Source organism: Amborella trichopoda, chromosome 4 (genome assembly GCF_054954075.1).
Source record: "Amborella trichopoda isolate Santa Cruz 75 chromosome 4, AtrichopodaSantaCruz75HAP2 v2.0, whole genome shotgun sequence".
NCBI lineage: Eukaryota > Viridiplantae > Streptophyta > Magnoliopsida > Amborellales > Amborellaceae > Amborella > Amborella trichopoda.
This window is the reverse complement of record NC_142339.1, coordinates 39,800,720-39,815,010: the sequence shown is the minus strand read 5'-3', so window position 1 is coordinate 39,815,010 and position 14,291 is coordinate 39,800,720. Positions and strand designations below refer to the sequence as shown.

Below are 14,291 nucleotides of genomic sequence, written 5' to 3'. Positions count from 1 at the left end.
ATCATGTCTCTCTCTTCACGTGATTTTCCCCTAAATCTCTCTCTACCTATTTTCCTACTCTGTCCCCCGTGTCTCTTACTCTCTCTCTCCCCCGTTAGGGTGAATGTTAGAGAGAGAAAGAAAGAGAGAAATTTAAGAGGAATATATCACGTAAAGAGATGAAGGGTTTAGAATGAGCATATCTTTTTTATATTTGTTAAGACTTAAAAAATAGTTAAAAGTAGACAAAGTTAGTCAGGGGGTTAGGAGTTATATTTTGAATATTTGGGTCTATTGAGATATAAAAGCTCAAAATAAAAGTCACAACGGTATTTTCCCTTTTATTTACACCACATTAAATATACAAATAGATAAATGGAAACGATAGTGCCTTGAGGTCATTGCCAACCAATGAAATGATGGTGATGGCAAAAGGGTCACATCTGGCCCTGGCCCTGTTAGGCCCACTCTCTCTCCATCACTCTCCACAATTTCCTTGCATGGTTAATTAGCCGATTGTATTATTGTTATCCATATTCGATTATAGTAACTTACTCATTTACAAAAAGTATTCATGAACTTGTGCTGCCAAATGGCTATAGAGCATATATCCCATTGTGGTCTGAGTCATAAGCATCTGGATCTGAAAAGTCAGTGTAGATAGATAAAGAGAAGGATTTGCTTCCACTTGCTCTCTTGATACGCCTCTGTGAATCATCACCCCATTTCCCCAAATGTTGCCTGAGAACAAAGTAGCACATACTAACAAGAGTCCCAACAAAGATTGGTCCCCCAATACAAGTTACTACAATAGCGAAGCTCGAGCCATCTCTACCAACAACCACAAATGCTATTGACAGAAATGCCCCACATGTGCTAAGGCACGCGACCCACATAAGCTTATTAACCACCGATACAACCTGCTTCTGGGCACTAGTTTCCCAAGCAACCAACGTGATCTGAACCACCACCACGGCTAATGAGATAAAAAGAGCAACGGCATTTAAGAGGCAGAAAACATGAAATCCATAGACCCCAGCTATTGTGGCTTGACCCATATCAGGATCCTTCTGAAGATATTGACCTGGTAAGTTGAATATAGACATGAAGGCAATTGATGCAATAAGAACAGCAACCACAGTCACAGAGTTGGTTGTATTGCTAACTGCTTCTCTGTGAAGTTTTTTCAGCTCTTTCGCTATTCCTGATACCCTTCTGTTCGTCTTTGCATTTTGTAAGAGTTGGGTGTGCACCTCGTGTTTTATGGAGCTCACGGTTCGGTTTAGTTCTATGGCCTCATCAGATTGGTTAATATTGCGAGCAGTCTTGGCACCGGCATCTGCCAGAGACTCGGTTATTTCCAAGGCAGATTCACCATATTGGAGTTTCTCAGCAATGTCCATGGCAGTTTGATTCAGGTTATTGACAGCGTTAATATCGATGGATTTGTCAGAGAGAAGATAGGTCACCATCTGCAGCACAAAACTGATAATCAGTTTCCATAAAGGGTTGTATTTGAGAGTGTGGTTTCAACCCTAGCGAAAACCACCATTTAGAATTACATTTGGGCACAAATTCTTATGAAAAATCATTTCATGGTAAACGAAATACTACCAAATAGCAATATCTTGGCATAAAAACAAAGAGGTTATTTTTTAATTTTTTAAAAAATTATGTAAAACAAAGACAAATATTGTTCGTTTCATTATTGGCCAAGCATATATCGAGATTTCCTAAAATTTAACATATGATCAATATATAATTTAGTGTATCTGTTTAACGTACTAAGCAGAGATGAAGAGAAGCAGCTATGGCTTGGCACATAAAAAGAGAATATCCAAATAATCCCACCAAATCAGGCAGAAAAATAATTATTGAGGTATTGTACATAGCTAAAATTACCATCAAAGTATTCTTTCTCTGTACTTTTTTGTCATAAAGTGATCATGAGGCACGTCACATTTATTGAGTCATACTGAGGGGATGGAGTACCAAATTTTCAATCTTGTATGCATATCCACTTCGGCCACAGAACGTGCCCTTAGTTATATTGAAAAGATAACTGGAAATTTCACAAGGTTACTGGAAGTATTTCAGAAATCATTATGCATTTGAATCTGGGGGCTTTCATGCATTAAGATTTCAATTGCAATAACACACACTTTCTTCCAGTAGATGGATTATACTAAATGCATGGGGTGCATATCAGGCAGCTAACATGTGTAATGAGCTCCGGATAAGCACCAGAGTCAGGGCTAGGTCAAGAAACTCGATTTCACAATATATGTCAGGTTCATCACTCTTTATTATACGGATGCTTGGCTGATGCTTTATGCCTCTTTAACTTCCTACCACATCTAGAAGTACAGTGAGCGATAAACCTCATGCCTGAAAAACTCAAGATCAATAGATTCACAGCTAACGAGGCATCAGAAATGGCCAAAAAGATCTAGCATGCATATCCTTGGACCGTAATATTTTAAATCAGCAAATTTTCTACTTGGATTATCTAGATATATCAGTTGCTTATCTAAAATCTAATTGCTCGGGTATTCTGTTGATGTTGTCTAGATAACTCGATGACCATTTCATTGGTGTACATGATATAGTTAAGTTATTTAGTTTATGTTTTTTAGCTGACTTGAAGACCTGTTCTTGGTACAAGACCAATTGATATCTATTTTACCTGCACAAAATAGCACAATATTTTCCTCAGGAATTTCTACTTACAATATTTTTACTTATGGAGAGTCAAGTAACATTAGAAGTTTGTATTTTGTATTTTTTAAAATGACTAGGATATTTCCAATATAAGCTATTTCATTTCCAATTTTCAAGTTTACTTGATTATTTAGTTAAATAGGAATCAGACATTATTTCCTACATAGAAGTTTTCTTGTGCCATTAACTAGCTACAGTTATAGTCATTTGTTCACATAACACCATCTTACATTGTGTTCAAAAGTATATATTTCATAATCCCATGATGTTCAAAGTTAGTTTGCTTCCTGGGCCTAAGCCATCATGTATATGTGAGTTTTGCACATTTAGATGCTACTGCCGTACTATCAAGAGGATTAGCCGCCAAAGGTATCTACCCAGCAGTAGATCCTTTAGATTCAATGTCGACTATGCTCCAACCTCGGATCGTTGGTGAGGAACATTACAAAACTGCGCAAAGAGTACACTAATTTTTATTATAAAATGTGCAGGTTTATCAATTCTTCTCTTGCATACAATAAATATTACTAAGCATATTCTTTTGATAACATCTAGTAATTTGCCTTAGTGACTAAAAAAAAAAAAAGGAAAAGCAATGCACCTCAGTTTTCATTTCATTCTGAACAAATGCATTTCGACGTTGATATGATTACAATAAATTCATAAAATTAAAAAACATCCAGCAATTTTCGATTATGTTTTGTAAATTTATTTTGCATTTTTTAAGGGAAGAAAAAAGATTTGTGAGGAAACTTGACAGCTTCGCAAAACACTTCACAACATAAAGCAATGCAATTGCATACAGAAGGAAACTGCATACCCGCAAACCAAAAAGTAATGTGCTTGAACCAATTGTAACCACACAAATGCAGCCAGTGATAGCAACATCAACCTATACATGAGTTAATATATGCACCAGAGCGTGCACTAAAGGAAAGAAAAAGAGGCCAAGTCAAGAAAGTATAAGGTTTTCCTTGTTTAACATGCCAGAAAAATTTCAGTTCTTAATGATAATTGACTGGCCGCAATGTCAATTTATGTAGTTATTGATCTAGCATCAAAATCATAGCAACCCAATTAACCAAAGATCATCATACCAATATTGGCAAATAATACTCAGAAAAGAAAAGAGAACAGATAAACAACAAGAGATCAATTACAATCAAATAAGCTGAAGCAGAAAAAAAAAAAAAAAAAACAAAAGCACCTCCGAGCGCCATTTCCTTGTAGCCATGTGTAAAGCTGTGTTTCCCTTCTTGTCACGAGCATTGAGAATGGAAATATCAGCATTTAATAACTCTTCCACCACATCAATATTTTTGCCCTTTACAGCCATATGAAGCGCTGTCTGACCCTTCTTGTCTTTTATGGAAGCTATTCCTGGATCTCTATGCAGAAGCGCTCTCACAATAGAGAGAAGACCAGTCCTAGCAGCCATATGAAGTGAAGTTTTGCCATTTTTCCTCACAATCCTAATTGAGCTATCATCTGTATCTAAGATGGCATTGACCACATCCAGGTGATCCAGAATAGCAGCAAAATAAAGGGGAGTAGTGTTTGATGGGTCACATGATTTACAAAGTGAAGGCCACAGGCTTAACAGTTCTTTCGCAGTAGCTGCAAACAATTTGAAGTTGGACATGAGGATGTATTTGAAGGGAATTTTGTTGTAAAAAATACATCAGAATCAGTAAATAAAACTACCCATCTTCTAGAGATGCTCAAACAAGCAGTCATCATTAAGCAAAAACAAGGAGACACTATTACATCTCTCGCCAGATTGTTTTTTCTTTTTTTTTTTTTTTTTGGGTTTCATAATCAATGTAAAAATTGAGTGACCACGGGTCATCAAAAAAATAAACAAACATGATTCATGTTCAAGGTCATAGTGATATCTGTGTAGTGACTATAAAGACAAAGCTACTCCACCTTTTGACAAGGAGTCCACCAACTAATTGGACTCTCTTCCTGAATGCTGAAAAGTTCCATTTAAATTAGCAGTCATTGTTAAATTTCTTCAAATATGTAGGCCAGACATCAAACGCACTCCATTGTTCCATTAGTCCATGCTATGATGTTGGCAGAGCCCCCCTCGACTACGACAGCATTCCAACAGTGTCTATTGGTTAATGACATAGTAGAAAAGAGGTGTTACTGTGTGAAGAGAAGAACGAATAGTAAGTGTACACTGTGGGTTGCCTGGGGGGAGGAGTTGTTTTTGAGAGAGAGTGGGAGAGTTCTTTTCTAGGTGAGAAGTATCTTCATGAGCATCAGGTGAGATCATGTTTAAATTGGTTCAGTCACCAGAAATGTAATAAGAAGATTGAACACGATATTGAAATACAAAGAGCTTAAAAGATTCCTGTCTTCATCAGATTGAAGAACTCTCGATATAACCAGAAGGTCATTCACTAGACGAGCTAGATAAGTCCTCCCGAACCCCCATTAGTTATCTTAGGAAGTGTTTTATCGCTTGCCCCCTTTAAATTCTCTAAATCCTTCTAAATGCATCATTTGGACAGAAAATGGCATCTAGTTCTTGTGTCACACAAATATACTACAAAGTCAAATGAGTAGGAATCTATGGGAAAGCTTTTCGAGAATAATTAATGGTATTGCATTATTGGGGAAGTGATTGCAAAGTTGAACTGACAAATTCAAAAATCATGTCACTGAAGAGGTGTGAATCCATTATAAGGGCTGGAAGCATAAGACACCACATTGAAACATCAAAAAAGAGTTGTTTGATGACTTTCATAATAGGGGCAGGATAAACAAAGGTACATATCATTATTGCTTAAATCCCTAAAAGATAGGGGCAGTCAATATAAAAAATTACTAGCACTTTAGTGTGATTGAGGGGACATTAAAAATTCTTGAAAAAGTGCTAGCTACGAGATTAAGAGTAGTATTGTGTATGGTAATGTCCCTGTCTCAAGGAGAATTTTTAAAGGGTCAATGAATCCTTGCTGGGCCCCTTATTGCCCATGAAATCATGGACAACAGACACAAGAAGGAAACTGGACTGCTGTGTAAGTTGGCTATGGAGAAAGCTTACAACCAATTGGAGTGGTCAATTTTGGATCAAACAATGCAGTTAATGAGGTTTGGGTAGAAGCGGTGTTCATGGATAAGGGGAGCATGTCGTCAGTGCATTTCTCAGTGTTAATCAATGGAAGTCCTGAAGGATTCTTTCCATGTTTGAGTGGATTAAGGCAAGGTGACCCTCATTTTCCATTCTATTTTCAATTGCAGCTGAAACTTTCAGCATGATGATAGCAAGAGTCCAGCAAACACAGATGATATGAAAAGCCAAAGTTTTGCCAATATGACGAGTTATCTTTCATCTCCAATATGCAGATGGGAGACCAAGGAATCCCAGAGAAGCGTGTCATGATTGTTCTTAAGATACTAAGTGATGGATACTGGCATTCGCATAAATATCTAAATCGATGTTGTTAGGCACGGATGTTTGCGATCAAGGATCAGTTTGCTGCCAGATTGGTGTGGTCATGAATTGTTGTTGCCTAGTAAATATTTAGCTCTTCTTGTGTGCGTAGGAAACCCAGAAAGAGCCAGTAGGGTGAGGGCCTGGAAGATTTGAAAGAAAACTGGCAGCCTGGAAGTCCAAATAAATATCAAAGGGACGTCGTATTACTCTGATAAAGGCTATCCTTTCAAACTCCCCTGTCTACTTCAAGTCTTTCTTTAAAATCCCTCGCTCAGTTGCTAATTGTATTGAAAGACTTGCAATAGAATTACTATCACTTGGTTAATTGGTAAAGCATACCTAACACAGAATTAGGGATGATAGGAATCAAAAGGATTAGAGAAACTAACGATGCCCTCCATAGGAAAGTGATTCTGGTAGTTAGAAGAAAATTCCAATCATTTGTGGAAATTCGCAGTAAAGCAGAAGTATGAAATGGATCAATAAGCACAGCACATTTAATTGGACATTCCCAAGGAGTCTATGCGGCATGCCAGGATAAACTCAGTCTTAAGCAAATTTATGGGGGATATTTAGAGTTGGAGACGGAAAACGAATATTATTCTTGCAGGATCTTTGGGTTGAACCTCAAACACTTGCAGAGAGATTCCCAAAACGAAACCCAATAGCAGCCCACTAGAATAGTCTGGTTTCAGAGGTGATGGGAAGAGCAGTAGCAAATAATTTGGACACCTAGATTCAGGCAACACCTCTGCTATGAAAAAATAGCAGCACAACAAGAGTTACTGAAAATAAAATCCGTCAAGAAACAGTCATCAATATGGAGAGTGCTGATAGGATGATTTGAGAACCAAACCGTAGTTGTTGGAAGCAGATGCGGGCTCATGACCAGGTTTGGTTGGGGGAACACCGAACCGCCATAGGGTGGACGCTCCCTCAGGTTAGGAGAGATGTCCATACATTCGACAAGTTAAGGAGCTAAATCCTAATATACCTGGAAGCGAGATCCAATGTTACTGAGATTGAGGTTTTGACTTGGAGGGATCTATGATCAACGACACATAAAACAAGTTGAATAAATAGTATATGATAAAATTAGGATTGAGCCAATGCCCGCTCAATCCATTATCATACACCTTAGCTTATTACCAATGCTACAGTTACAGTATTCCAACTTACCACAACAATATAATTAAATAATATCATAAATCAGCTTACTATGATATTAAACTACAGTTTTTTAATACTATAATTTTAGTATACATCGATATGATATGCACCACAATTTAACATATTCTAAAGAAAAAAATCTATAATATCATGGAGATAAGCAATAATTCAATTAATAGTATACCTCCTCTCCTTAGATGGATCCTACAAGCATGTAAACCGAGATCCCACTTTATAGGGAGCAAGATCTCCAATTCTCTAAATCCAGCTCCCTCTAAGATCCCTTTGAGGAACTGCGAGATTGAGTACCTAAGGTGGGACTGTGGCCTTACTCCAAGGTTCCCGCAACTACGAACCAAACACTAAAGGACGTTTGTCTAGTCCATCAATCAAACAATAACCCACAAAATACACAATCGGCAACAGCATGTTGAGTTCGAAACATCCATACTCCAAAGTTTCAGGCAGTTGGCTGGTTGGCACCCTTAGAAAAGGTACTCACAAGTCTGACACCTGGATATGCCAGAGAAGTGCTTGATATGCCAAGACAATATAGAAACAGTTCAACATCACTAACTAGATCTGGTCTTACTCTCTTAAGTTGTTTGGGTTTTGTATGGGCCAAACCAGCCTCGATCAAAGACCCTACTAAAACACTGGTTTACACGAGCACTCCCCAAACAAGGTCTAGAACTTTGGCACTTTACTATTCCAGCTGTTCTCTGGTTTGTGTTGCTAGAATGAAATAGTGGGATTTTCCTGGGAATTTCATCAAATATTACAAAGATAAGGAAAAGGATAAAAAACCACACCAAGCCTCCGGCCATCACAAGAAAAGAGCCCTGGGGTCATTCATGAATGACATATTCTCAACAACAATGGTACAAAGTGGTATGGACTAGAGCAGCTAAACGAATCACAAGCAGCCGCCGGAATCCATCACCATCAGGGACATTGGAAAGAAAATTTGATGGCTGCTCTGACGGCAATCAATCTTGGGCAGGTCAGAATGGAGGAATTCTGCCAGACCAAAAGGGTACTATACTCTTGTTATACTCAGGAGGCTGGCGAATGCAATACAAATGAAGTGGAGATTCATGCTTTATACGTGTGATTGCTTCAGACATATCAAGGTTCATTGATTGTCAGATGGGATTTCGCACATTCTATTTTGCTGGCATCAAGGGGTAACAATCCTCTTGGGTTACCTATTTTTTGAGTTACTTATTGTCAGCAACATTTGGGTTGCTTATTTTTGTGGCTACTAATTTTTAGTTAGAGAGTGGTAGAAACTTTGATTTTAGTTTTCCCATGTGAGTTATGGGGAAGAAATTATATCAAGGAGTGAGCAAAAACGTGCTACTCAATCAATGAAGATTGCTATTTGAGATTAGGAGTTCTAGGTTGCCTCGAATCAGCTGTCTCTCTCCTCTATTACTACTTATTGTATTTCTTCTTTAAAAGTGAGACTGTTACACAAGGGGTGGTGAAGGCCCTCAGAGATTAGCAGATGCATTAGCAGAGATAATAGTTGAGTTCTAACCAGAGGGTAGTTCATAACAACTCGTGTAGAGAGTCGAATTGTGAAGCAGATGATCTCTGGCAAGGGCAGGAATAGAGGAATAAGAGATGCAAGTTGGTGCATTCGAATGGATGCATTATTTAGTAGCTCAAACAACAAATGTTTGAGCAATTTACCCGAGTTTTGTAGAGTGGGAAAAAAAACACCAATTCTGATATTTCTGGTGTAAACTTTTTACAAAGCCAACAGATACTCCCATACAGCAATAAAACCATGTCAAGAAATTATACAGTTAATGAAATACAGTTATTTGTCAAAACACAAAGAAAAAATCATAAACAACTCAAAACCAATTTCAGCAATTTAGGCCCAGAAAGCAAAGCATTATTGAAAGGGAGTGTGTCTGGTTCTCTGCCTTGCCATTATTTAATTGTAACTCATATTGCTAACATAGAAGGCAAAGCTATTTGCATGGAGCAACATATCCATATGGAAAAGAAAGCAAAGGTTTAACAGTTCTAATGATGGTGGTTTTTCCATGTAGAGTATCTATTAGGCTATTCTCTGATTTAGTTAGTATAGTGCACATGTCAAGTTGGCCAAAGGATATGAATAAATTAGGGGCATGGGTTGGAGTTTTGGTGTGCTAGACATTATGAGGAAGAGTTTGAGACCAATTAATAATTTGACTTGTTTTCTACGAACTTTCATACTACCTTCCTCAACCTGCACTTGGATTAATAGATTACTCCAATTCTATGTTCGTTCTGTATGCTGTCGCTCCCAAAATAGGTGACTTTGGATCCACCTGAACAACGCTAGTTTAGAAAAATCTGAAATTGCAAAAATTGGACCAAGGATGACGAACCTTCCAAATACATTACTAGATAATAAACACAACCCAGATATATCAGCATGGTCCCTAAATTCATATGAAAGCTCATCCATGGAACTTATCCTAAGACATTGAGTAATGGATTGTTCCAATAATGTTACATATGCTTCAGAACGGCTGAAGAGGTCATAGCTTGGGTTCAATCTATGTTATATGCCTTTCTTGACTACTATTCCTGGTAAGCATGGGAGTGTGGGATTTGAAGTCGTGAACTTTTCCGGGGTAATGATAAGGGCTTCCTCAACTTCTACAACAATCCTACAAGAACCAAAATTATTCTCAATCTAAATTGAGAAACCAAAAGACAGATAGCTTTGTAGTTCCCGAGACACCAAAACAGGGAAATTAAAAGCCCAAAGCTGCCAATACTTTATCATACACAAACGAGTATGAACCAAATTAATGTGTCCCCCAAAAGCCAAACGCCAGACTACCACAAACTTCATAAAAATGAGAAATTAGTCTTTCCATCCAAAAAAGAACCGCAATTATCAAATTTCAAAGTCCTTCAGTCCTCCATCAAGTAAAAGAAAAGAGTGGAAATCAAATTCAACCAAACTGTAAGAGAGAGAGAAATTATTTGTATAGGTAATTCAAATCATAAAGAAACCCTGAAGAATCTCCCATCAGACACAAAAACCCAATTACCAAATACGAATAAAACTGCACAAATATGTGTGTGTGTGTGTGTGTGTGTGTGTGAGAGAGAGAGAGAGAGAGAGAGAGAGGACTAACCCAAACAACCCCCTTTTGCTGCAACATGGAGAGCATTGATCCCTACCCTAGACTTGAGCTCAGCAATCTCGAGATTGCAAAACCCCACCAAATACTTAACCATTACATAGCGATTGGTTTGGACCGCAATGTACAGAGCCGTCTCCCCTGCATCGTTCTTGGCCGCCATTAAACCAGCGGCTCCATCTCCCGTTTCTGACTCCACAATTGATTTCACTGCCTCCAAATCACCTGATCTTACAGCAGAATGCAGATTCTGAACTCGGAAAACCAAATTCTTAGAATCCATTGAAGAGAGAGAAGGGTGGTTCCCTCCTCTGATCCACCTTTATTTATTTAGTCACCCATCCCTCGCTCTTGCTTTTGATTAGCTTTTCTCTGAGGATCATGCGGAAAAGAGGAGGGCTGCGAGGCCGTAGGTGGGTTATGAAAACTAGAGTGACGCACAGTAGAGAGAGAAAGTAGAGAGAGAGAAGTGGGAAAGAATGGTCAAGTGGGTTCAGTGGACGGAGAGATACCCTCAGTTTGAGGTAATTCCCTCGTGATTTGCGCTCTTGGCGCTGGGTATCATCAAAATATACCTTTTTTTACGATTGAAAAAGTTTATACAGCGTGTCAAGTGTCAACCTTCTACTCGGAAAGTAAGGGCCACCTCATAAATCTTATAGGAGAAAAGTGATCCTTTAATGTGATTTTCTCAATATCAATATTTATGGATATGATGAATTTTTAAAAGAAAATGTTTATATAAAAATGTTCATGAATGTGTTAGATCTACACTATTTTTACAATATTTATGGATAAGATGAATTTTTAAAAGAAAATGTTTACATAAAAATGTTCATAAATGTGTTGAATCTAAACTATTTTTAAATTTTTAAATTTTATAATTCAATATAATAAATTTTACGAAAAAGTTTATGTAGAGCCGAGGCCCTAAACAATCAAATTCGAGCCTGCCTCAAAATTTTCACTAGGAGAGATTGTTTTGATACGCAAATATCCTCAAATTCATCATCTCAACATCAAAATGCATGGACATGAGAAAAAAATGGATTTCAAGTTTTGGAAATAGTGTATTTTGTGATGCATTTTTGGACCGTCAATTTTCAAGATTTTCAAGTTTTCATAGATCTCTTTATCTACGCTATTTTTTAATCTTTAAACTTTATAAATAAAGATGAAAATATATTTTAAGGCTATCAAAAAAATTTCCAATTGTGAAACTATATTTCTGGACACTATTTGAATGTAGGCTCTAATTTGATTGTTTAGAGCCTAGGCTCCATACAAACCGCACCCTAAATTTTAAGGCCATCGTAAAGATTTGTGGTATTACTGAAACAATATATCTTGAAGGTGCAACTTACTTTGATTGTTTAGGGCATCAACCTTATACAAATCCAAATCACAAAATATATTACTTTTTTGGGTGTGGTTTGTATGAGGTTCTAAACAATCAAAGAAAGGCGAACCTTCAAATAGTGTCGAAAAATGTTGCAATACTGAAAATTTTTGTGATGGCCTAAAATTTTATTTTCATCTTGAATTATAAAATTTAAAGCTTCTCAAATAGTGTAGATCGCACTTAAAAATCTTGAAAATAGACGGTCTGAAAATGCATTACAAGATGCCCTATTTCTAAGACTTGAATTCTATTTTTTCTCAATATCCATACATCTTGACGTCGAGATAATCAATTTGAAGATTTTTTAACATCGAAACCATATCTTCTAGTGAAATTTTTGATGTATGCCTTAATTTGATTATTTAGGACCTCACCCTTATATAAATGTTTTTCCTTATTTTAAAGACTTAAAAATGGGTATGGTTTGTATAAGGCAGACACTCTAAACAATTAAAGTAAGGCGCATGTTCAAATAATGTCGAAAGATGTCGTTTTAGTACCAAAAATATTTTTAATGGACTGAAAATTTATTTTTAAATCTAATTATAAGAATTAAAGCTTCAAAAATAGTGTAGATCAAGCATATCTATGAACACTTGAAAATCTTGAAAATTGACGGTCTAGATAATGCATTACAAGATGCATTGTTCCAAGACGTATAAGTCCTTTTGTTTTTTATGTTCATGTATCTCAAGGTCGAGATGATGGGATTTGATGGATTTTCAGCAACAAAAAATCTTTTTATAGTGAATTTTTGAGGTGTGTCTTAATTTGATTGTTTAGGGCCTCAACGTTATATAAACTTTTTTCCATTTTTTTAATTTTCAAATAGAAAAGTAGATAAAGAGATCATTTAATTTTTGTACAAAGAGTTCACAATTACTCTAGTCCCTTGGATTTTAATTGCGAGGTTGTAGAAGTGTCATTGAAAATATGCAAAATTCAAAAAAAAATAAAGTCAAAAATCTCGAAATTCATGACTTGTCCTAGCCATCCAATTTGATATCTAATGAATAAGAGTGATTGTGGCCTCATTATAATAAATATAAATGGTCTTATTGTATACAATCCCCTTATTATAATAAATATAACCCCGATTAGACTGAGGTGAGGTTCATGGAGCATATTGTGAACCGGGAGGTTTTAGAGCTTTTCCTCTAATCAGGGTCGATAGGATTAGTTTCGCCTCATGTAATGTGAGCCAGGGCTTGGGAATCAGTGAATCTCAGCTTGCTATATATATGTGTGTGTGTGTGTGTGTGTGTTTTAAGCCATGTGTGAGGATAGCTAGAATCGTAAGAGGATATAGGCCCGAAATCCCTGACACGTGTAGCTTGCTCACAGTGTGTGCACTGACAGTTGTATTTTGGGAAGCCATTTTGATATAGTAAGATCCACCTATCAGAATTGTGCACACATGTTGAGAGAGGAACCCTACATCCTTAAGAGTGCATTGGTTGGGCCTCAATCTCATCGTGTTCGAGGACCGTGTGTGGGGACCCAGATTTGGGGATCGGCTTGAGATCACTCTTAGAAACCATAGTATGCATGGTGCACGTGTGGGTAGGTACCAACTAGTGGGAGAGAATTATGGGGTGTGAGGTGGGACCTACCTCACGGTGGGTTTGTGACAAGCTCGGGCATGCGCTGACCCCCTCTTAAATCATGACAGAAAGCCCCCAAGCCTGAGGCTAAATTGGCTCTGGCTCCCTTCCTACGCTCTGCCCCTTAGGAACACACATGCGTAAGATGGCCAGACAAGTGGGTCAGAAGACCCTGACTTGTCGTTAGATGGATAATTTCTCGAGAAAGCAATAGGGGGAGGTAAAAAGGATGATGAAAGGAAGATAGAACACCTTTTATTAATTTGACAGCCTTTGGGCTCCATCTTAATAAAATACCTTATATCAACAATATTATTAATAAATAAATTATCGAATAAAAGAAATAAAGAGAAAGAGTACAGTGATGTATACGGATAAAAGACGAACAATGCAAAGATAGACGGTAAAAGGGTAAGAGCTATCAAAAGAGAAAGTAGATGAGAGAGAGAGAGAGAGCAAGGTCAAGAAAGGAAGAGAGAATAGAAAGATTGACATAGAGAGAGATTGATAAAGAATAGAGTAGAGGAGTAGGGAGAAATCAAGGGGAGAGAGAGAGAGATGGAGAAAGACAAGAAAGGGGGAGGGAGATCGAGAGAGAGTAGAAGGGAGTTGAGAGAGAGAGAGAAAGCGAGGGAGAGAAGGTGAGAAAGAGAAAGAGTGAGATCGAAAACAAGAGAGAGAAGAAGAGAGAAGAAGAGAATAAGAGAGTCGGGCCCGCTTCTAGGTGCAGACTTGAAACATGGACTCGAGAGAGGAAGAGAAAGAGACAGAAGAAGAGAGTAAGAGAGTCGGGTTTGCCTTTAGGT

At 37.5% G+C, this 14,291-nt stretch overlaps 1 protein-coding gene across 1 annotated transcript; it reads right to left on the bottom strand.

Moving 5' to 3' along the window:
• Window positions 1-294: 294 nt before the first annotated feature.
• LOC18423779 (Ankyrin repeat family protein) lies at window positions 295-10,920 on the bottom strand. Its single transcript, XM_006828376.4, has 3 exons — window positions 10,474-10,920; window positions 3,908-4,317; window positions 295-1,451 (listed from the first exon to the last, which is right to left on the bottom strand). The coding sequence occupies exons 1-3, from the start codon at window positions 10,760-10,762 to the stop codon at window positions 576-578; spliced, it is 1,575 nt and encodes a 524-aa protein (XP_006828439.1). The 5' UTR covers window positions 10,763-10,920; the 3' UTR covers window positions 295-575.
• Between the last annotated feature and the right edge of the window lie 3,371 nt (window positions 10,921-14,291).

Coding starts and splice junctions, on each gene's coding strand:
- LOC18423779 (XM_006828376.4), bottom strand. CDS start 10,762: ATGGATTCTAAGAATTTGGTTTTCCGAGTTCAGAATCTGCATTCTGCT. Junction 4,318..10,473: donor AGCAAAAGGGGGTTGTTTGG/GTTAGTCCTCTC, acceptor AATTGTTTGCAG/CTACTGCGAAAGAACTGTTA. Junction 1,452..3,907: donor CAAGGAAATGGCGCTCGGAG/GTGCTTTTGTTT, acceptor TTTGTGCTGCAG/ATGGTGACCTATCTTCTCTC.